Source organism: Peromyscus californicus, unplaced genomic scaffold (assembly GCF_007827085.1).
Source record: "Peromyscus californicus insignis strain IS unplaced genomic scaffold, ASM782708v3 Scaffold_19__1_contigs__length_69161282, whole genome shotgun sequence".
In the NCBI taxonomy this organism is placed as follows: domain Eukaryota; kingdom Metazoa; phylum Chordata; class Mammalia; order Rodentia; family Cricetidae; genus Peromyscus; species Peromyscus californicus.
In genome coordinates this window covers 23312617-23336982 of record NW_026294491.1, presented here as the reverse complement: position 1 = coordinate 23336982, position 24366 = coordinate 23312617, and the positions used below count along the sequence as shown (strand labels likewise).

The following is a 24366-nucleotide window of genomic DNA, read 5'->3' as shown; positions in this document are numbered from 1 at the left end:
AAGTTACAAATCCATCACATTTTGCGGTCAACACTATTCAGTTGTTGAGGCTGTTCAAGCTATTCATTAAATGGGAATCCCTCCTTAAAAATGTTTAGATGGAGGGGTTGGGGATTTACCTCAGTGGTAGAGTGCTTGCCTAGCAAGCACAAGGCCCTGGGCTCGATCCTCAACTCCAAAAAAAAAAAAAAAAAAAATTAGATGGATCCTTAGTGTCTTCACTCTTCCCTGTAACGATGACATTTCCCTTTGAAGTTTGCTAAGTTCCATTGAAGGCCAGCATGCTGGCATGCTCACCTCCTGTGGTCTCAGCAGCCCTCAAACATGCAGTGACCCTATTGTTTCAGGCATGCCCACCACACCTGGCAGAGTTCATTTCTTGCTTACATCTTTGTCTCTATGCCTTGAATCTTGTTACTACAAGGTGAGGCTCTGGCTGTTTCTGGGGTCATTTGACAGCCTTTCCAAATTTCCTTCCAGCCATTAAACCATTTCTCCACTTTAGCTCTGTCATCATTTGGTCCACACAGAGCCCTTCTAGGGCTATCATCCCACGCTCCAGCTCATCTGGATGGCCAGCTTGAAACCCACTCTTAACAGTAAGTTGGTAACAGAGGTGGAAGGCATTCTGCTCAGACACCACCACCACCACCCTGTCTTAACACAGGTAGTAGCAAATCTGAGAGCCAGGTTTATGTCCCCTAAGAACCATCTGCTACAACCAGTGTTGACAAGAGTAAGCCTTATTGGGCTGGTAAGTTAACAGGAAGGAAAAAAAAAAAAGTCAAATGACAGTTTTAATATAAGACTTTAAAACAAGATACAAGTATAAAACACTGTATTTCAAAAGTTGGAGGAAGATAATCCAGTCATTAAACAGTCTACAAAACATATGCCGGATTACATAAAAGTCTATTTACAATATAAAAAGAGCTGAAAACAGTCTTCACTGTAAAAATAATTTAAAACAAATTTTTCAATTTAAAATATTGTCTATAGCACAAACACATCATGCAAATGGAAAACTAAATATACGGCATTCTTTAGTTAAGCCAAATTCAGATTGAGAGAGCTTTTTTAGGTAAGGAAATGAGCTACTTAATTAGTTTTCTCCTCTGGCAGTAATGGTCCTAGCTGGGTATTTTACGTATAAAGAACAGCTATATTTCAAAACTTTTTTTCTTTTTCTTTTTTTCTTTTTTTTTGGTAATAAATAAACCAAACATGAGTATTTAAGTTTGGGGATAATGTTCCAAAGTCATCTGTAAAATAAGTACTGACTGCAGTTTGAGGTGTGAACTGTTTGAAAGGCTAAAAGCTTCTGCAGTTCAGAAAACTGATCCCTAGTTTTAAGGCAAGCTAAGCTTTTAAATAAATAAGAACTAGTTTCATTGACTATCTGATTTGTATTTGTCTCCATAATACAAGGCTAACACTTTGGGATACATTACACCAAATCCTCTCAGCAGGAAACAATGTACTTTCTGGGTGAGTTACAGTTTATTACTTTGGAACTTATAATTAAGAGACTTGTTGCTTTCCTCATTAGTGGAAAAACAGCAGTTCAAAATATTACACTCTCCCCAATCTAAGTACCATTATTAGATTCAGAAAGGCTTTGCATGTTCACATCTTGGCAGTTTAATACTTGTGGTGAAGATCTACACAGGCTCTACCACAGTGATAGTTTAAATATTCGCTATTGTTCAACCTAAGGGGACCTATAGACAGGCACTATTGTTTCTAGAGCAAGTGAAACATTTTCAAATCACTTATCAGGTTAGTCTCAGGGGCTTGTTTTGACATTACATCTGCAGCAGGTACAAAAGCCATCTTAAGCACTAAATATGCTTCAAACTCTGAGCACCAAGTTTTGAGTGCTCCCCACACATGCTGATTTCCTTCTCACATAAGTCATCTGTGATTTTAAAAAGTTAGCTGCCACAAGTTTTTGAAAATCCCAGTGTTTTCAAAGGTAACTGCTAAAAGTAAAAAGTTCAGCCGAACAGAATTTGAGGATTTCAAACTATTCAATGTTACAAACAAAAGTGTGAAATACCATTCTTTGGTCTAGATAAGCTGTTCCCTTTACATTAACATTCCAATGGCTTTTTGAAAACTTTAAAATGTTGAAAATAGGCAAAAACAAAATTATATATACATAGGGATGTATCATACAAATGAACCTTTAAAGGAAACTGAAGTCAACTAACAACTGATTAAAGATACCTAGTACCCTTAAAAAAAGTTAGTGTTGAATGTACAAGTACAGAAATAATGGAACTTTAAAAATTATGACAATTATTTTCCAGTCTATAAATATTACATCTTTCTGATTTCCTTGTTCAAGTTCACAAGTAAACATTCATTTTGACATGCTGAAGTTCCCAATGCTGGTGGAGCAATTCCTGTACCTGGACAACTGTAATAATGTTATAATTTGTCTGATGGACAGTTTACATCTGTCACCTCCTGTCTCATGGCTGTAGCTTCATTAACTCCCTCTTGATCCCCTCCATCGGCTCCAAATCCAGATCCTCCAGCACCTTCAGGTCTATCATTATCATCTTCCAAGCCATTATAGAACTCTTCAATCTCACTTTCATCTTCCATGGGTTCTCCTAAACTTGGACTCGGGCATGTGCCACTGTCACTGTTACTGCCACAGGAACTAGAGGATAAGACATCGTCTTCAGAGTCTGAGTACACCTCCGCACCATGGAATATGTAACGATTTGGTGGTACAAAAAGGTACTGATTACCTGAAATATAGCAGTAAGAAATGTTACCTTTAGTTTGGCAGGAGAAGCATTCTAGAAGTGTCCAGTGGGTACACCCTGGAAGGCTCACAAACTTTCTAGTTTGTGGTTTTGTTGTATTATTACCTGTTTGACCCAGCTCTGCCTTGAACTCGTTATCTTCGTTCTACCTCCTGAACACTGAGACTTACAAAGATATGTATTGTAGGCTTACACGTTAGTTGATACAGGCAAGTACAATTCACAGAGCTAAGAGCTAAGTCTCCCACTGTGTGTGTGTGTGTGTGTATGTGTGTGTGTACAGGGGCCTGAGGAGGTATGTTGCATAACTAAATCACCTCTACTATAATTCCCAAACAAATGTTGGGCTCTATTATCAGGGTATTTTGTGGAGCGTGTTTAGTTCAAAACAAAGTAGTAGTCTGCTTCACAAGTATTAAAAGATTTTATCGCCTGTTTTTACAATTATACAGACAGAAGTAGATAGTGCCTCCAGAATTCAGTATACTGCCAAAGGTCAAAGATTTATTCCGCTCACTAGAATTTGAATTCATACACAGCATTACATAAGCCAAGTGGCACATATTTCTTAATCCTAGCACTGGGGAGATGGAAGCAGGAAGTTAACCATTAATAATTATATAATTGCTCTGTGATGGCTCATGGCCACAATTCTAGCACCTAAAAGGGAAGGATCTGTGCTACGTTCTTCAGAAACTAAATTTTTTTAATTTCAAAGCCGAGCATCACCTTTAATCCCAGCTATCAGGGCAGGAAAGCTACATATAAAATGTCTGGTGATGTTTTATTTCTATAGGGCATGGAAAACGGATTTTATATTACAGTGCCCTGCTGTTGTCTGGATGCTTACCAAGGATCAAGGCTGCATACATTTAAATACCAGCTTGCAGCTGGGCGGTGGTGGCGTGCACCTTTAATTGGGGGGGGGGGGGGGGGGTAGCGTCAGGCGGATCTCTGAGTTCGAGGCCAGCCTGGGCTACAAAGTGAGTTCCAAGGAAAGGTGCCAAAACTACACAGAGAAACCCTGTCTCGAAAAAAAACTAATAAAGGCCAGCTTGCTCTTCAAGTGTGAGGCCTGATCTAAAAAGACCAAAATTAGTTTCTACAAAGTATTGTAGAGGTTGTGCCATAACTTAAGTTTGGATTTACCTATTATATAGTATCTTTCAAAAAGTAAACTATTCCACCTATGTTAACAGTTGATAGGATAAAGCAGATGTCCAGTAAGATGTGAAACAAGGCAGCTTCTAGAAGAGGGTACATCCTCAAGGCAGACCTAGAATTTTATCTGGCAGTACCTCTTCCTTCATATATAAGGCCTTCAATCCTGAGTTTTCTCACCTAGAACATGATTATGTGTGTAAGCTGACCCACAGTTAAAAAAAATAAAATCTCAGTCATTTATTAAGTCATGCCTACCACTTAAAACAGCACAGTAACGTAATTTAAAACCCACTCTTGGAGCTGAATTTATAACTCAGTTGGTAGATCTTGCCTGGCCATCTGAAGCCCTGGGTTTTATCACAGAACTGCCTGCAAAAAATATCACCTTTCTCTAACTCAACAACACACAAACACAACACTACCCTGGTCAACTAATGTCAAAACAATTATTCAGGTTTTCATGGTATGTGTGTGTAAGCCCAAATCTGACATTGGGTGTCATCTTACTTGGAACACAAGACTTTGAAAGTGGTTCAACGAACAGCATTCCTTACCATCAAGACGCTTACTAATTTGCTCCTTTGCAAGTCTGTTGGGCCAACACTTTCTCACTGCTTCCACAACCGAAGTTCTTTCGTTTTTCTCTCCAGTACTGGAACCAACAGCCTTGAAATCTGGATTTTCCACATTAATGCCCTCCACATTCCTACAAGTCTGTACTTCTTGTGATTTCTCTTCCACACCACCTTTTGATTCAGATACTTCTAAAGCATCAACTTTGTTCTTTGTTGCTTGGTCTACAAGCGTAGAAATCACAGAAGAATCTTGGGGTACAGTTCTTTCAGGTGAACTTGAGTCTTCTGAAATATGAAGAGGTGTTGGTGGCAATTCTGATAAATGAACCAATTCCTTTTGTGTTCGTGGAGGTTTTTCAGTAATTTCTGAAAGCTTTACAGGGTTACAACAAAGTTTGGCATATTCACCACCTAACCTATGACACAACTCATTAATTATGACATCACAGTCTCCAAGAAGCTCTACATCAAAATGCAGATGAGGCAATGGTTCCCTATTTATTAATATTTGAGGCACTTCATGGGGTATGGAACCTAAAAACAGAATGGAAAAGGGAGTTAGAAAAAGAGAAAGAAAGCAGTTATAACCAAAACAAATGTATATGCCCACCCCTTTAATCCCAGCACCAGGGAGAGCTCAAGGGAAGCAGCCAGAACCCCAGTGAGACCCTGTCTCACACTCATTCACACACACACACAGGAGGGCATACAAATCTATAAACATTTTACATTTTCAAAATCAATTTCCTATCAATGACAAATAATTTACTTTTCTCCCACTGGCCTTAAAACTCATGGCAATCCTGTCCCAGCCTCAGAGAACTCCAGCTCAGAAAGCTTACAACTTTAAAATAACATTTCTTTGAATTAGCTTAACATATATATAGCTAGAGGTATTTGGAAGGCTAAGATGTCTCTTATCCTCTAACAAAAGGACACATCCAATATAACAGAAATAAATGTTCTTGGGTTGGGGATTTAGCTGCACACCTTCACTCCCAGCACTCTGGAAGGCAAAGGCAGGTGGATCTCTGAGTTCAAGGCCAACCTGGTCTACAAAGTGAGTTCCAGGACAGCCAGGGCTATTACACAGAGAAACACTGTCTTAAACAAGCCCCCTCCACCCCCGCCAAAATAGCCTTCTTCACTGCTGATTCATTTCTCTGGTTTGCACGTTCATGCACACACACTTCTATCATACACAACCAGATAATAACACCTATAATAGGCTATATATCTGATCACACATGAGGGATTACTGTACAATGAACTCCATATTCTAGAACAATGGTTCTAAGCCTGGTTTATGACCTGTCTGGGGGATAAAGGACCCTTTCACAGAGGTCATCTAAGACCATCAGAAAACAGGTATTTACATTACAAATGTAACAGTAGCAAAATTAGTTAGGACGTAGCATATGGTTGGTGATCTCAACATGAACTGTATTGAAGTGTGGCGGTATTAGGAAGGTTGAGAACCACTGGTCTAGTGGGTCTGACAGGCTTGTCTGGCCAAAGTAGGCAACAGACATCCATGTAGGCAAAATACCCCCCACACAAATAAAGAGACTATACATGGAATTAATTGAAGCAAACCCTCTGCAACTTTAAATACACGCCATTAAAAAGTATGAGTCAGTTTTGATTTTATTATAGAACTTAAAATTTGATATTACTTCTGTCTTCACAGCCCCCCTCCCATATCAAAATGTCACTTTATGAAGACCACCTAAAAAGTAAAGCTTATGGCTTGGTGGTTAAGAACACTTACTGTAAAGAACCTGGGGTTCGATTCTCAGTACCCACATGATAGCTCACAACCATCTGTAACCCCAGTTCCAGGAGATCCAACAGGGACACATGGTGCACATACATACATGTGAGCTAAATATAAATAATAAAATTGCCTCATACACAGACCCACAACACATGGCACGCAGAACTGCCCCCTAACCTATCAACTTACTTGGAATTAGTGCTACTGGTCTTACTTTCAGAGAAGACCCAATAACAATGAGGAGGTCAACTTCATCTTTGTCATACTTCATGGCTCTATGAAATTGTTCTGGTAAATTTTCACCAAAGAAGACAATCTCCGGCTTCATGATAGCAAGTGGCTCATCAGCCGGGCACCTAGGACAACGAGGAACTACCTGCACAAAATGGGAAAGCGAAGGGAGCCCAAGTTAGAAGCAGTCAACATTCCCAGGAGACATAAAAGCTGAGCACAAGTAAACTTGACAGTGTCTACTGTGGAGCCGGGTGACCACAGCTCAGCAGGTGAAGACAATTCCTGCCAAGCCTGACAACCAATTTCAACTCCCAGAGTCCATAGGGTGGACTGAGGACTGACCTCCAACACCCTGATCTCCTTATCCTCTGCCTTCACACATGTACTGTCATTCCCCCATGCACACATGTGCACAGAAAATACTAAATATGCAAAAATGAGCACAGGAAAAAAATGCAAACTTGACCTTTTAAAAGTGTTTGTGGCCGGGCGGTGGTGGCGCACGCCTTTAATCCCAGCACTCGGGAGGCAGAGCCAGGCGGATCTCTGTGAGTTCGAGGCCAGCCTGGGGTACCAAGTGAGTTCCAGGAGAGGCGCAAAGCTACACAGAGAAACCCTGTCTCGAAAAACCAAAAAAAAAAAAAAAAGTGTTTGTGAAAATAACTCCATTTCAATATATTCTTTTTCCTGATTATACATGATTGTGCGGGACATATTTCTGGATGTGTGTTGCTATATTTTCCTATAGTAAAATACTTCCCTATCATTTTGAAAATGTTTGAAATCTTACACAACTAATGTAAAAAAGGCTCCAAATTCTGATCAAAGCTGAGAGGGAAGGATCATGGTGGAACTGTGACCAGGCCCCTACTTTAGACTTAGTAAGGAGGTACTTAGGAGATGTAAACTAAAGACGACTTAGATTTGTTGGTGAAGGGACCTATGTAACCTGGGCTAACCCAAGCTTGCTTGTAGCTGAGCATGACCTTCAGCTTCTTAAGTCTCCAGACTCCAAAGTGCTGGGATTACAGCCATGTGCCCAAACACTAGATTTACTGGTGCTGGAGAGCAGACCCAGGACTCTAAATGTTAAGCAGGCATTCTAGCAACATCCCAACTTTTTTTTGGAGACAGGGTTTCTGTGTTATCGTCCTGTAACCTCGCTCTGTAGGCCAGACTTGCCTCTGCCTCCTGAGTGCTGGGACTAAAGTAAAGGTGCGTGCCACCACTACTTGGCCCAACACTTTTTTTTCTTAAGGACTCTTCACCTTACAGAGACTAATTTATCAGGAAGTCCAGCATTCTTTCTGTGTTAACACATACTTTGAAGGGGAAATGATGAAGGAAGACGCAGCAAACATCAAGTTCACACAGTTCCTACAATGAGCAGATGAATTCAATTACCTGATTAAAAATGTCTCCTCTAACAGCTTCACAATCAACTTTGTATTTGCAAATCAGGCAAGATGCTGTTGCAAAGGAACCTAAAACAACAAAATACACCTACTTTATTGAAATATTTGTGGTTTACACCATAAAGACTTCAACCTGAGTAAGTCTTACAAGGAATATAATCTATGTGATATATAGTTTATATATTAAGAATGTGTGTGTGTGGTGTGTGCGCGCGCATGTGTATGTATGTGTATGTGTGTGTGTGTGTGTGTGTGTGTGTATGCATGCATGTATATATTCCATATCCTCTAAAGCTATTGCAATAAATAACTTTGCAAGGGCTAAAACTCTACAATTGGAAGGTTCCAACCTTAGCACAGTTGTGTCTTGTATAGTCAAAGATAGCCTTGAACTTCCTATCACTAGGCATACACCACCACATCTAAGGCCTTATTTCTGCTTTTTTTGTGTGTTTCAGTTATGTGCACTCAAGATTATCAAATAATGCTTAATCACGACACTAGATAGCAGCTTCTTTCCAAGCCTGATGTTTCTATTAAACTAAGCACACTACAGAAAACTACTGTTGACATTTACTAACCATGACACTGGATGATCCTTTGGATTCCTGCAACCTGCTCCAAGGTGTCTATATTTTGAGTATAGTTTCGAAGCAGTTTTCCTTCCTTATCTGACAAAGCTATGAATCTGTGACACAGAGATGGCTGGAACTGTCCGGGATATATTTCCTATATAATGCAAAAGGCAGAAAGGTTTACATTGACTCATGAAATAAGCATAACAGAAATGCTGCTTATGTTCAGTCAAAAAATGTCCTAATGGTAACCCCCATGTATATACTTTAATAAACAAAATCCATGAGCATTTTAAAGCATATAGATGGGTGGCACACCTAGAAAAAGGCTTGTTACTATATGAAAACTCAGCAATTTGTGAACTTGGCCCCTTGAACAAGATAAGGTGACCCATAAACACATCTTAATGGATGTTTAATGTAAGTCAGAAGAAATACATACCTTAGGTACATCAAAATTTTGTTGGTTGTAAATTCAGATTTTTTTTCTTTAAGGAAAAAAGGGGGAACTTTACACTGATTACAGATATCAAAGGTATGGTGACTTCACAACTAAAAAAAGGCTGTCAATGTATTATTGAAAACTTTCTTTTTGATTCATCATTCATAAATATCAACCTGCTGGAGTTTAAAGCTGAAGTTTTATTAATTCCTTACCACAATTGCTTTCCTTCCACTGCACAGGCATACTGGGATAGAACAGAGCTGCTCATGAATGCTGAGTTGCTGGATTTTGTGTGTGTGTTTTTCCCCCCAAATAATGCTTCAATGCTGTTTCTTCTTTAAAAACAAAGAATTCAGATATACACATGGCAAAAAGATCAGAGAAAAAGTATCAATTTTGGTCCTCCCAACTTTTGACAGTGTTTTTATTCAATTTCATTTAGTAAGTGACTATGGCAAAGGAAGTTTCTCCTTTTTTCTTTAAAGTAGCTGTACTTTCTACTTCCTTACAATATAGGCCTTCTCTAACCCATCACAATGTTAGCAAAAAAGAAATACAACCATATGTCCATTAATAGGGAGACTGGTTGTATAGTAATGTACATCCATACAGTGCAATGTTCAGCCACTGAGACAATGAGAGGGCTCTCATGCACTGACCTCAAAAATAGTCCATGACATACATAAAAAAAATAATAATAATAATTAGTCACCAGGGAGTAATCTTTTTGGTTTTATGCAAAAAACTGAAATTGTGTGCACATATGGATGGTTCTGTCTGCATGAACACATGGCAAGAACACACAGCAACTGTAAACAGGGCTGAGGCTTCTGTAGGATTAGAGGACTTGACTTTTAACCTATTTAGTAACTCACAAGTTTAGAATTTCCACTCAGTAACTGCTACATAAAATCTAATAAGCTTTTTTTGGGGGGGATGGGGGAGGAGACAGGGTCTGTGGCTACATAACCCTGGCTCTCCTGGAACTCACTCTGTATGTAGACCAGGCTGGCCTTCAACTCAAAAGATCCACCTGCCTCTGCCTCCTCAGTGCTGGAATTAAAGGCGAGTGCCACCATACCCAGCAATAAACTAGTTCTATAGAAAGTCATGAATGTGGTGGTCCATTACACAAAAATCCAAGATTTTTGCTTTCCATTCTAATGTATACTGTAAACACTTAAAGGCTGAACTGAATGGCACATCCTGTAATCCCAGCACACAGAGTTTTCAAACTAAGGGATCGCTAGAAATTATAGAATTCTAACGAACTATAAATCAGAACTTCCAAATCTTAAAAAGACAGGTAGCCTCAAGTCTGAACATCCTGAAGCCTTTTGAGAAACCAGTGGCAGGTTGTAAGGTGCAAGCCTTTAATCCCAGCACTCAGGAGGCAGAGGCTATCAGAACTCTATAAATCCAAGGCCATCCTATTCTACAGAGTGTGTTCCAGGACAGTCAGGGCTGTTACACAGAGAAACCTTGTCTTGAAAAACCAAAAAAAAAGGAAAGGAAACCATTCAAGCTAGGCATGCTGGCACATACCTTTAATCCCAGCATTTGGGAGGCAGAGGCAGGCACCAACCTGGTCTACGAAGCAAGTTCCAGGACAGCCAAAGCTATTACACAAAGGAACCCAGTTTCAAGGGAAAAAAACCAATCATGAGTGTTGGGCCATGCTACTGAGATTAAGTTTAAAATACGTATTTTTAAAAGTTAACACTCTGCAGGGGACTGACTGTGCACACCTTTAATCCCAACACTCAGGAGGCAGAGACAAGATGATCTCTAAATTGAAGCCAGCCTGGTCTACAAATCTTCCAGGGCAGCCAGGGCTACAGAGAGAAACCCTGTCTGGGAAAAACAAGCTAACACTCAGGAGAGCTTCCATGTAAATGGCTTCCCCTCCAGTGGTGCTAGCTGCTTTCTGCCTCTAAGTTTCTAGCAGTATAAACAAAGATCCTAAAAGACAGGGTATTATTGCAGCCCCTAAAAAACTAAAAGCTTCACCCAATTTTAGAGTCTGTAGACCAGAGAAAGCCAGTTTAGTTTGGTAAGAAACAACCTAAATCAATTCTCCACTCTATGAAGAATGAAGGCTGGCACCAACTGCAGGGCAGCTCTTGCCCAGCATGTGGGAGGCCAAGTACTCACTCCCTAGCACCACACACAAAAAAGTGAAGGGCTGGAGAGGTGGGTCAGTGGGTGAGCATTTGCACTGTAACCTTGAGGACCAGCGCTGTAATTCCTGCACGCAGGAAGCAGAAACAGGGACCCCAATGAAGAGTCTACAGGAGAACTTGCTTTCATACATAATATGGAGAGAGTAATGGAGAAAGACACCCAAAGTCAACTTCTGGCCACCACCTATGACATGCATACTCATACCCTGGACACTGCATAAACATCACATACATGCCCATAAAGGGAAAACAGGAACAGGAACAAAAATTCCAGGAAGAACTCTCCTCACACTCATTTCATTCACAAAACTCCAGTAGAGTTAATTTCTACTCTACTGATCAAAACTTTTTGTCAGCTACCTCTTGGAGGATATTTAACTTTAACAAAACACATTTCATTTACTATACAAGGTCATAATAAGTAAATATTAGTCTTTATGGACTATACATTTTGCCATATGGTCTCATATAGCAAAAGTAGTCAGAGATGGTCTATTTAAGTGGACTTGGCTGTTACTGAACTGACTTAGGGACAGTACAGTAGAATTTTATAGTATTCATGTGTTATGAAAACAGCGTGGCAACTCCCAGTCATTAACAATTAACTCTTAAGTTAATGGGATGGGTAAGAAGGGAAGAAGCTGGTGAGCAGACAGAATCTGACGGAGAATGATATTTAGATGATCTATTATACAACATAGATTACAATTAATAACACTGTGCACCTGAAATGTCTGAATATAAGTGTAGAAATGAGTATGTGAAGTAATGGATGTTACTAATTTGCTATAGCCATTCCATAATGTATATACAGCAGCATATGCACTTATATGTCCATTTAAATAAATTCATTAACTCACAGTCAGCCATACTTGGAATTATATATTATATCACATCAGAAAATTTTTCTGATAGTATGCCAATCTATCTAATCGAATCAAAGTATTCCAGTTAGTGAAGCTAAAAAATTAATCCCTACTGAACTTGAGCATGTACAGGCAAAACCCAGACACTTGCATTTCACCTTGTAATGGTGTAGAGCATTATACATTCTTCACGTGCTATACATGTATAAGGCTCAATAAGGGTCTCGCCGGGCGGTGGTGGCGCACGCCTTTAATCCCAGCACTCGGGAGGCAGAGCCAGGCAGATCTCTGTGAGTTAGAGGCCAGCCTGGTCTACAGAGCGAGCTCCAGGAAAGGCACAAAGCTACACAGAGAAACCCTGTCTCCAAAAACAAAAACAAAAACAAAGAAAGGGTCTCATTATGTAACTCTAGCTGATCTGGAACCCAGAGATCCACCTGCATCTCACTCTATCTAGAGTATTGAGATAAAGACCTGTACTACCATACCTAATCCTTTTTTTAATATTAAAAAAGAAATTTTGAGCCGGGCGGTGGTGGCGCATGCCTTTAATCCCAGCACTTGAGAGGCAGAGCCAGGCGGATCTCTGTGAGTTCGAGGCCAGCCTGGGCTACCAAGTGAGTTCCAGGAAAGGCGCAAAGTACACAGAGAAACCCTGTCTCGAAAAACAAAAAAACAAAACAAAACAAAACAAAAAAAAAAAAAAAAAAAAAAAAAAGAAATTTTGTATGTATGAGTGTTTTGCCTGAAGGTAATATGAACATGTACCACATGCTTGCCTGGTCCGCAAGGATGTCAGAAAAGGACATTGGACCCCCTTGGAGAATTGGAGTTATGGATGGTTGTGAGCCACCACATGGGTGGTAGGAACCAAGCCCAGGTCCTCTGTGCAAGAACAAGTGCTCTTAACTGCTGAACCATCTCTCCAGCCCCTATATAAAAACTTCTCATTATATTATGTCTGGGGTGGGGGGTGTGGGCAAGTGCAGGTGCCATGGAGGTGGAGGCCGGAGGGCCAGCAGTACAGGCTTGGACTGGGACTGGTGACAGCTGGCAGTTGTAGAGATATAGATGCTGGAAACTGACCTCTGACCTTTGCAAGTAGTGTGCACTCATTGCATTGGCTCATCTCTCCAGTCTTTGTTGTTAGAGGTCTTTTTCACCCAGATTTCCTTCCCAGCCATGTTTGTTGAATGATATGAAATGAGTTTTCTGGCAAAGCTGTTAAGGTCTATGCACAGAATGTCATCCATAAGCTGAGGGCTCTTTGATTCCCCCATTTCTGTCTTTCTATGAAGGTTAATTTTTAGGCTCCCCACCCGCCCCATAAACCCAATTAAAATCTAAGAACAAAACCACATTTTAGCATGTGTGTCCATTGCTGGGGCCTGAATCCAGGGCCTTATGCTCAAATAAGCTCTACCACTGTAACCCAGGCTGGCCTGGAACTCAAGTGTTTAGCAGAGACTGGCCTTTTAACTCTTGAGATCCTCCTGCCTCCACCTCCTGAACCCTGGGATCAGGAACATATACAGCTGGCTTGTTACACATTATTTGAGAGCATTTCGTGCCAGGGTTACTGGAATTCCAGCCTTTATAAAACCCCTGAAGAGCAAAATAATGTTTGCCCATACACAGACACACAAAATAAGTAAATGTAATTTTAAAAATTATGGAACTCTTAATTTTAGATATGTATCTGCACTTGACAACCCTGGTAAGATAGTGGAAAAATGACTACTTCTGGCAATGCAGTTTCCCCACTCACAACATAGAATTTACAGGAAAGAAAAATCTTGGGGATATTAACATAGATACACTAACCAGCTATGCTTGTATAAGACATGAAAGTAACTTATAGTTACCTGCTGACCTTTCTAAGCCTGTATCTACTTACTGAAGTCATAAAACATCAGTGTCCTGCATCCATCAAGAAATCTTTGTCATCTCACAGTTCTGTAAATCTCCCATGTGTGTGTCTGCGAGGTCCCTAAACTACCTTGTCTTGTCACCTCCACAGGCGCACTCTGGCATGTGCACCACCACTCACCGCTCCATCCCTCCTGAAAGGAAATTTCTAAGATCCTGTTTAATTTTTCCAGTCTCTAAAATGTCTCTTTAATACAGAAGAGCCTTTCAAATTCATTACAAGTTCCATAACAATGAACTAACAAGGAGGAGGAATGGTGATAGGTGGAGACCAGAGATCAGGAGGCTCAAAAGCTGTCCATGGCTGTGCAAAGTTCAAGACCAGCCTGGCCTACATCAGACTGTCTCAAAAAATACATACATATAAATAAAAATTTTAAATTGAAGAAAAATCAAAAATTTTCTAGTGACTAAAACTTTGGGACAATATATGAACTCTATACTCTACAGCAGAGCTGCACAGCGATACATGGAGCCAGGTGTACAACTTTCAATTTTCTAGTTCACGTGAAAATGAAAATTTCCAATGCCTAATAAACAATTTTGTTACTGCTTTGTTTTTGAAGCTGAGTCTCACAATGTAGCCCTGGCTGATCATGAAGTCAAGAGTCGTGTGTCTGCCTCTTGAATCCTGGGATTGCAGGAATACACCACTATGCCTGGCTCCTAAACATATTACCAAACAAATATTTCTAAATGCAATTAGTAGAGTATCATTTTTCTTTAGCAAAATCTTTAAAATCCAGTAAGTATGCCCTTCACTTATGTCAATACACTTCAAATATTCAATAGCCACATGCAACTGCTGACTGACCTATGAACTACAAAGACTAGAAGATGCTACAAGGGTCATCTGTTCACAAAAAAATGTAACCTTGGGCTGGAGAGATGGCTGAATGGTTAAGAACACTGATTGGTCTTCCAGAGGACCCGGGTTCAATTCCCAGCACCCATATGGCAGCTCACAACTGTCTGTAACTCCAGTTCCAGGGGACAGGACACCCATGGCAAAACACCAATGCGCATAAAATAAAAATAAAAAGTAACTTCAATCTTTGGTAATTAAAAACCATTTTTCAGATAGACGCACATGTTAAAACTTGTCCACTACAAAAGATATGCTTATATACTTATTACTCAGAAACAGTAAATTTTTTTTTTCTGAGTCACAGAAGTCATTTTTTATGTCATCTACAAACCTCCACAGGAGAGAAGACAAACACAGGCAAAAAACCAAAAGTACATTATTTTCCATCAGTCCTAAAACAGAAGTTCTGCCTACCACACGTAGCATCCAATTCACTAGGTGATGAATGCCAACTTAAGACACCTACCTATACATGACAACAACACTTTTTCATGAAAGACAAACAAAAACCTGTGATACCTTTGCAAACTTGAAGAATGGTCTTGGATCTTTTCTAAAATACTCAATATCAAACATGGCTTGAGGATCTGGTAGATCTGGGAAATCCACAGCAAGGCGAGCATAAATACCATCTCGTGATCTGAAGTCAGGTATCCCACAGGAAACAGAAACCTGAAATATACAAGACATAATTCACAACATTCAACTGTCTACCTCTAGTATATACAATTTGGTGGTAAGAACTCAAAAGACAAACTGAGTTTGGGGGACAGCAATACAACCCCTCTAATTTTAAATACAGATGAAACAGGTAAACTAATGAGAGTAATTCATCTGCCACATATTGTTTTCAGTGGTGCTAAGTTGGGCTAATCTTAAAAACCTTTAAGCATTTAAACAAATTAAAGCTAATACAATTGGTTTCAGTAAATCAATTCCATTTTTACTTTAAACCAAAAATAGATAAGACTTTCTACCAGTTAATCATTCCTGAAGAAACTGTTCTCATATGGCTAGCTTTTACTACCTTAAGAACACTGGAGTTCTGAAACTTCAATACTATACTGTAAGCTGGGCACACAGGTTGATGACTGTAGTCTCAGATATTTAGGAGGCTGAGACTGAGGGGCTGTTTAGGCTTAGATTTCCAAGACTAGCTAAGGACAATCACAACAGAGAAACTGTTCTCAATAAAGGGGGTGTGGGTCCTGGTTATTCAGTAGTACAACAGCTGCCTAACACGTACCATAAGAAAGTAATGTTTTTTCCAAAAGCTATTAAGTTTTACTATTTTTGTTTTCTATGTATGTAGGGGAACCTACATGTATATCTGTGCACCTGGTGTCCTGAAGTCAGAAGGAATCAGATCATGCCGTTGTGAAGTGTCATATGGGTGCTGGGAACTGAACCTGGGCCCCCTGCCTAGCAGCACCAGCAAGAGCTCAGTTCTGAACCATCTCTCCAGTCCAAGAATATAACATTTATTTATAGGTTCTTCGTTTTTTTTTTTTTTTTGTCTTTTAACGGAGTCTCACTATGTATCCCTGGCTGACCTGAACTCAGAGATACACCTGCCTCTGCCTCCACAGTGTTAGCATTAAAGCATGGGCCACCAAGCTTCTTCTCATTTTTTTAAATAGTGTCTTGCTGAGCCTGAAGCTCACCACGTGGTTAGGCTGGCTAACCACTGAGCTCCAGGGATCTGTCTCTACACCCCAGCGCAGAGAGAGGTCAGGGAAGGCCTTGACAGGTAAATGCTGGGATCAAAGGCATGCATCACAATACCCAGCTAAGGATGTGATTTTTTGTTATGGAATATTATTTAACTATGTAACATTTGTTTATGCTGCATTTGTTAATTATGCAAAGATATGTTGCTGTTTTACCTTGCCTGCCTAAGGCCCATGATTGGGCTAATATAATAATAAGCTAGATGGCCAATAGCTAGACAGAAGGACAGGTGGGGCTGGTGGGCAGAGAGAATAACTAGGAGGAGGAATGCAGGCTTAGTAGAAAGAGAACAAGGAATGAAGAGAGGGAGACACGCGGGGCCAGCCACCCAGGCAGCCAGACACAGAGGAAACTATGACTATAGGACATACAGAAAGGTAAAAAGCCCTGAGTCAAATGTAGATGAAGAGAAACAGATTAAAGTAAGTTGTAAGAGCCAGTGGGATGAGCCTAAGCAAAGGCCAAACATTCTTACCTAATAAAGTCTCCTGGTCATGATTTGGGAGCTGGTTGGTGGCCCCAAAGCAAAGCTGCTACATTTTTTAAAAGACAAACAAAACCCAGAACAGTGGTACAAATCTACAGTCAGAGCTAAACTAACCGGGCAGGATCACTTGAGTTCAGGTAGCCACCCTGTGCAACACAGTGACAACCTATCTCAATAGAAATAAAACAGTGCTAAGGACCAGTCAGTTGTGTGTGTGTGCCCATGTTCAAATCCCCAGCAGCACAAATAATCAATAAAGGGCCAGGGAGATGGCTCTGCAGCTAAAGATTACCAAGCTGGATGACTTGTTTGATACAGGAACCACACGGAAGGAAAGAATGCTTGCCAGTTGTCCTCGGACACCCTCATCTGTGTACACACACACAATTTTTTCTTGCTGTTGTTGGTTTTGTTTTTGTTTTTTTTTTTTTTTTTTTTTGGTTTTTCGAGACAGGGTTTCTCTGTGTAGCTTTGCGCCTTTCCTGGAACTCACTTGGTAGTCCAGGCTGGCCTCGAACTCACAGAGATCCGCCTGGCTCTGCCTCCCGAGTGCTGGGATGGTTTTGTTTTTTAAGACAGGGTTTCTCTGTGCAACAGCCCTGGCTGTTCTGGAACTCACTTTGGATATCAGGCTGGCCTCGAACTCAGAGATCCGCCTGCCTTTGCCTCCTGAGTGCTGGGATTAAAGGCCTGCATCACCACTACCCAGCTACACAAACTTTTTCTTAAATAACCATATGTAGTGGCACCTGCCTTTAATCTTAAATATCTGAAAGTTTGAGGACAGCCTGTTCTACAAAGGAAAGTTCTAGTTCAGCCAGAGCTACACAACAAGATACTGTTTCTAAATGAATAAAAGGTATATAAGGTTTTAGACACAATACTTTTCCTCAGATAAACCCTGGCAGTACAAATAGGAGAATCAACAAGTGTCATTTTGCTCCAGCTTTACAGTGAAAAAAAACTGTCTCTGGACCACACCCTAATCCCAACACTCGCCTGGAAGAGAAGAATTGCTGCAAGGCTGAGACCATTCTAGCTACAGGGACCATCTCAAAAAAACCAAAACCATCAGTCAGGCATGCTAGTACTTTAGTACATGCTTTAACAATCCCAGCACTTGGAATGATCCCTGGAAAGTTCTAGGCCAGCCAGAGCTATAAGACCCTATCTCAAAAATAAACCTGGGAGCCTGCAGAATGGCTCAGCCAGTTGAGGTGCTTCTGACCAAGCCTGAGGAAGGAGAGAACTCAAGCTGTACTGACTCCCACAGGTGCCATAGCATACTTGTTGCCACACACCCAAACACAAGACAAACCATGTGTTTTGTTTTTAAAAAACACAAACAGGGGGTGGAGGCCTGTAACCCCAGCACTTGGGAGGGGGAGGCAGGTGAATCTGAGGCCAGCCTGGTCTACAAAGCTGATCCAGGATAGTCAAGGCTGTTACACAATGAAACCCTGTCTCAAACAGAAAAAACAAAAAAACCCAACCTTTGCCTAAATCATACCTATACACAAAACTAATTCTATTCTGGGGTTGAGGGCTAGTGCACAGTGACATGCTTTGGCATGCTCACCTCCCTCTGCCTCCCAGAACTGGAATTCTTAATGATCATATAATACCTTTTCACTTTGCTCAGATGTGTTTCTTGCTGCTAACATAATGCCTAACATACTACACAACACAGAATATGCCTTGGTCTTAGGCCAAGTCTACAATCTTACCAAGTTAAAATGAAGAAAAGGGAAGAATGTTACCTTCCCAATACTACCTATTTTAACCATGAATTAAGTTTCTGCTTTCTCCATGAAAACGGAATCTGTCTCCACTAAAGTCTTGCAAAAGAATCCAATTTCTCTAAATCTCCTTTGGGAGCCAAGATACAATGTGTTAAAACTCCAGGAGCTGGAGAGAGATAGCTTGATGCTCTTAGAGAGGACCTGGAGGCTCACAACCATTGTCACTCCAATTTCAAGGGATCTGATGCCTTCTGGACTCCTTAGGCACGTCACACAAGAGAACAAAAAACATACATGCAGGTAAAACACCCTGTACATCAAATCAAAAACTGAATTACTTGCTGCTCCTTGAAGAGAGGCTACATTTGGTTGCTAGCAGTCACATGGGGGCCCACAACTGACTAGAACTCCAATTATAACCCAATACCCAATTCTGGCCTCTGCTGGCACCAGGCACACATGGTACACATACATGCATGCAAGCAAAACCTCATACACACACGAATAAGATCTTTAAAAAGAAAAAAGCCATAATTCCACTTACCAATTGTGCTACAAACAGACAAACATTTAAAGCTGTCAGACTTTTCAAAACACTGAACTAATTTAGCAACTGCTGTTGCACCTCAGGTTTTGGCAGTTTCTAAACACCTATATCATGAACGAAGGCTACAATTAGAGCAGAAAAAGTTAACTGGCCAAGGAGTCACACACACACTCGGCCTCTCTCCACTGTCCTCCTGCACCTTACATACCCCGGCTCCAGTTAACACGACTATCTTCTTGCACTCTTGTAGTAACTTCACAGCATCTTCAACTGTGTTAATGTCTTTCCTCTTTTTCCGTTTTGGCGGTTCTGAAAGGATGTTAATAACAATCTGCCACAGTGTCATGTCATCCAGCTCAGGTGGAGGGATCGTTTCTGGTAGTAAATCTTTAAGGATCGTTCGAGGATCGGTGCCAATCATGAGATGCTGCTGAACGAAAGTATATGGACCTACAAGAAGGGAAGAGAGACTCAGATCAATTCCACTTCTAATTAAAACCTCATTTATTTATTCCACTTCTAATTAAAACCTCATTTATTTTGTCAAGTAAATAAGTCAGCAACATATAAAATTTTTATGTAAAGAAAATACAATTTAGCCGGGTGGTGGTGGCGCACGCCTTTAATCCCAGCACTCGGGAGGCAGAGCCAGGCGGATCTCTGTGAGGTCGAGGCCAGCCTGGGCTACCAAGTGAGTTCCAGGACAGGCACAAAGCTACACAGAGAAAACCTGTCTCAAAAAACCAAAAAAAAAAAAAAAAAAAAAATACAATTTAGAGCCAGGAGGTAGAGGCAAAGGCAGGTGATCTCTGTGAGTTAGAAAGCCAGCCTGGTCTGAGTGAGTTCCAGGACAGCCAGGGCTACAGAGAATCTGTCTCCAAAAGCCTGGGGGGAAAAAGTGCAATTTAAAGGTATAGATCTGACTGAGCAAGAGCTTGGGGGCGGGGGTGTGGGGTGTGTGTGTGGTGTGTGTGTGTGTGTGTGTGTGTGTGTGTGTCATGCTTAGGTCTAAGGTTTGTTTTTCAAGACAGCATTTCTCTTTGTAGCCCTGGCTGACCTGGAACTGCTATGTAGACCAGGCTAGCTTCGAGCTCACTCAGATTTGCATGCCTCTGACTCCCTAATGCTGGGATTAAGGGTATGTGCCACCACTGCCTGGCAGATCTAAGTATTTTGACTGTATTTTAAGGGTCAAATGGGTGGAAGACGAAGAAAACAACTCAGAAATCAGCATGCAGGAGGCCAAGAAAAAAAAAAAAAAATCTTACCAATACCTGAGGAACTAGATCTAAACGGTAAAGGTGACAGAATTTAAAGTTGGTACAAAAACAGCTGGAACTAACTGTAATCCCCAGCATTTCACACAAGACAATCGGAAATTCAAGGTCAATGGGGGCTACACAGTGAGTTCAACCCCGTCTAGGCTACAAGTGGTCCTGTCTCAACAAGCAAGCAGACGATTTTTAAAACATACTGGCACATACAGAGCAAAAGACAAAAAGCTGGTATAAAAGAAAAAGGACAGCGATGAGGACCATCCTCAGCACCAGACAAAGGGAAATGGTGTAGCACACCTAAAATCCCAGCACCTGGGCTGCTGGCAAAGGCAGGAAGATCAGAAGTTCGACATCATCCTTACATCCTAGACTCCATGAGTTTAAAGCCAGCTTGGGATACATGGACCTGTCAAAGGAGTCAAGAAAAAGGAAAAGTCGGGAAGGAGAAAGGAGGAAGAAAGGTGTAAAGAGAAAGATAGCACTGGTTATGGCATGCTCCAGAGGCTGGTGCAACAGACTGCACAACAACTTAGCTAGCCTGGGCTACAAAGCACCTTGTTTGGAAGAGGAGGAGAGAAAAGGGCATTGGTCTGAGGCGTACCTATCCTGGGCCGTGGAGTCCAGTCGCTAGAGCTTGCGTGGGAAGTCCTGTCCTCTTCGTCACTTTCACAGGAGTGAAAGCCATTAGTGATGATCTCATCAGTGAACAGGAGGTTGTCTGTGAGAGGAAACAAGAGGCTGTGGCTCAAACAACCTACATCTGGATCCGGGGTACACACCTGAAAGAACGCACTGGTACTCGGAGGCCAGTGTGGATGGACCACATGGGGAGACTCAGGTGAGAGACAAAAAGGAAAACCAGAAAAGGCACAGGAACGTACATCTGTGATGCCAGCATGTGGGAGGCGCACAAGTTCAGAGCAGCCTGACCTCTATAAAATAGTGAAAGCCAGACCAGCCTGAGCTAAAGTGGGACCCTATCTAAAAAAAAAAAAAAAAAAATCTGTGTAACTCAGGGGGAAGCATGCCTTCAAATAGGATCAGGGTTCCACATCTAGTACTAAAAAAAAAAAAAACAAAAAAACAAAAAAAAACACTACACCTTCATGAAATGCATCAAATAGAAGTTACCTCAAACCAGGCAGTGGTGGTACATGCCTTTAAAATCCCAGCACTTGGGAGGCAGAGGCAGGTGGACCTTAGTGAGTTTGAGGCCAGCCTGGGCTACAGTGCGAGATCCAGGATAGCTAGGGCTGTTACACAGAGAAACCCGGCCTCAAAAAAAATTTTAAAAAGTAAAATATATTTTATAATACGTTTGTCTCCCTTTAATAGCTGAAATCAAGGGCTATTTACTATTCCAGTCCCTATAAAGCCATTTTTTTTCTTTTCTAAATACATGGCCAATGCCCCATTAAATGGTCCACAAATACTGACAGACTCCGATAAATTCTGGACAAAAGCAGTTCAGATGCCATTATTACATATACAGCACCTTTAGTGTCAATATGGCAAACACAGCCGGTTTGTTTCAGAACTAGATATGTAAGAAACTAAAAAAATGTTATAAGCACATACTTTCAGAAGAAAAAGCACAGTAAAATTACCACTCCGATATACCTAGGCGCTAAATGCAACCTCAGAAAAGTCATGTTTTCAGGAACAGTCATTTCCTTACATTTTTCAGACCATGCCTCACGAAACAGCCTTTGGTCTATTAGAATTCCTAACTTCAAAAAAAGACATCGGTCAAAAAAAAAAAAAAAAAAAAAGAAAGAAAGAAACACCAAAAAAAAAAAAAAACCACCACACAGGTGTCAGATTGCAAACGCAATCGCAGGTCGATCCACGGGGGTGGGGGGGGTGGGGGGGGGTGTCAGTCCAAAGTGTGCTGCGAGGCAAATACAACTTTAATACGGGCGCTTTGGGGTAAGTCAAAAAGAATACGAGGGAGGGGGGGGAAAAAAAAACAAAAAACAAAAAAAACTTCTCCAACGCCGACTGCGAGCGAGCGCCAGCGGCCCCGGCGGCTGCGCGCAGCGCAAAAGCGGCCCAGGCGAGCGGCGAGTCCGCGCGCGGCCGGCTCCGCTGCAGGGCCGGCGAGCTCGGCGGCGCGCGGCCGAGCCAGGGCCGAGCCAGGGCCGAGCCGCGCCGCCTCCGCCTCCGCCGTCACCGCCGAGCCCTCGGAGCCCTCGGGGGGCCCCCCGGCCAGCCCGGGACCGGGTCCCAGGCGGGGGACGCGGAGGGGACGCGACTGCGCGGCCGCGGCCCCGGCGCGCGACTCACCTCGGTAGCCGATCGCGGCTGCCGCGGCCGCCGCCGCCGCCTCGTCGTCCTCCTCGCCCTCGTCGTCGTCGTCGAAGTCGTCGGCAGCCCTCGGCTCCCGCCGCAGGCCCGACCCATTGTCTCCGTCCCCGGCCGCGGCGGTCGCCGGGGCCTCCCGCTCCGCGCCCGCCGCCGCCGCCGCCCCGACCGCCTCCCGCCACAGCGCCGCCGGGGCCGCGGCGCTCGGCGCCTCACACCCCGCGGCCACCGCCGCGGAGCTCGGCTCGCCGGGGCTGTGCCCGAGGCCAGGCCCGTCTCGGCGCGGCCTCTTACGGAGCGGCTCCTCGGCGGGCTGCGCCGCCGCGGCCTCCATGGCCGCCGCCGCCGCCGCCGCCGCCGCGGAAGGGGAGCCGCCGGCCTGAAGGGCGAGCGCCGCCTCGTCCGCCATCTTCCAACTGCCTCTCTGGCCCTCCGCCCTCGCCTCCTCTGCTCCGCTCGACGCGCGGCACTGGCGCCCCCGCGGCTCGGCTGCGGGAGATTTAAACCCCGTCACGTGACCCGGCCCTCGGCCGTCCGCCCGGCCCCGCCCCCGGCCCCGCCCCGCCCGGCCCCGGCCCCGCCCCCGCCCCCGCGCCGCTCCCGCCACCCACGCGGGCCGGACCACAACACGCCGGGTCACGTGTCCGGGCGCCGCCCGCGGCCTCGGCCCTCCCCGGCCCCACCCAAGGCGGCCCGGCCTCCCCCTCGGCGGCCTCTCTCTCTCTCTCGATCTCTCGATCTCTCTCCCTCGGCCTCCCGCTCGCCCGCTGGCCCGGGGATCGCCGCGGCCGCTCAAGTTTGCGATTGCGCCGCGAGTTCCCACCTGGGCCTCCCGCGAGCACCTGGCCTGCCGCCGCCGCCGCCGCCTCCTCCTCCTCCGCCTCCGCCCGGCTTTGACCTCAGGAGGGAGGTGTTCAAAAGCCCGAGAAGGCAGAAAGGAGTCCCCACCTGACCCGGGCTGAGAAGAGCTCCCCCCCCACCCCACCCCCGCACCCACCCACCTGCCAAGCGCTTTGTGACAGCTCTGCCTCAGTTTCCCCCCCCTGTGATCCCCTCTGGACATGGCGCTTTCTCCCGCACCTCCCTTGTCCTGTGCAATGGAATGTCACATCCCAAAGCCGGGAAGGACCTGGGCCTAGCTGCTCGCTGGCCCCCAAAAGTGTTCAGCCTCAGTCCCCTGGACCTCGCTTTTGTAAAATTCAGCTCTTGGCTCAGGAGGGCAGAGAGAGGGAGGACTGAAGCGAGAGGAGCACTTGGTTCTTAGCCACTCAGTGTGGGAGTCAAATGTTGGGCCCGGCTCTTGTGACTTCAGCATATTGATCGAGCCTTTTCTAAACCCACTTTTTTGTTACTGTTTGGTTTTGAGAGACAAGGTTTTCTCTGTGTAGCTTTGGAGCCTGTCCTGGAACTCACTCTGTAGACCAGGCTGGCCTCGAACTCACAGAGATGTGCCTGGCTCTGCCTCCC

General features: G+C 43.4%; 1 protein-coding gene across 1 annotated transcript; it reads right to left on the bottom strand.

Moving 5' to 3' along the window:
• Window positions 1–784: 784 nt before the first annotated feature.
• Window positions 785–23339, bottom strand: Sirt1 (sirtuin 1). Its single transcript, XM_052744831.1, has 9 exons — window positions 22882–23339; window positions 21197–21313; window positions 19527–19768; window positions 15331–15483; window positions 8527–8674; window positions 7935–8014; window positions 6486–6672; window positions 4499–5053; window positions 785–2762 (listed from the first exon to the last, which is right to left on the bottom strand). Exons 1-9 carry the CDS (start codon window positions 23306–23308, stop codon window positions 2434–2436), a joined length of 2238 nt encoding a protein of 745 aa, XP_052600791.1. The 5' UTR covers window positions 23309–23339; the 3' UTR covers window positions 785–2433.
• Between the last annotated feature and the right edge of the window lie 1027 nt (window positions 23340–24366).

Coding starts and splice junctions, on each gene's coding strand:
- Sirt1 (XM_052744831.1), bottom strand. CDS start 23,308: ATGGCGGACGAGGCGGCGCTCGCCCTTCAGGCCGGCGGCTCCCCTTCC. Junction 8,675..15,330: donor CATTCTTCAAGTTTGCAAAG/GTATCACAGGTT, acceptor TGCATTATATAG/GAAATATATCCCGGACAGTT. Junction 6,673..7,934: donor GAGGAGACATTTTTAATCAG/GTAATTGAATTC, acceptor CATTTTGTGCAG/GTAGTTCCTCGTTGTCCTAG.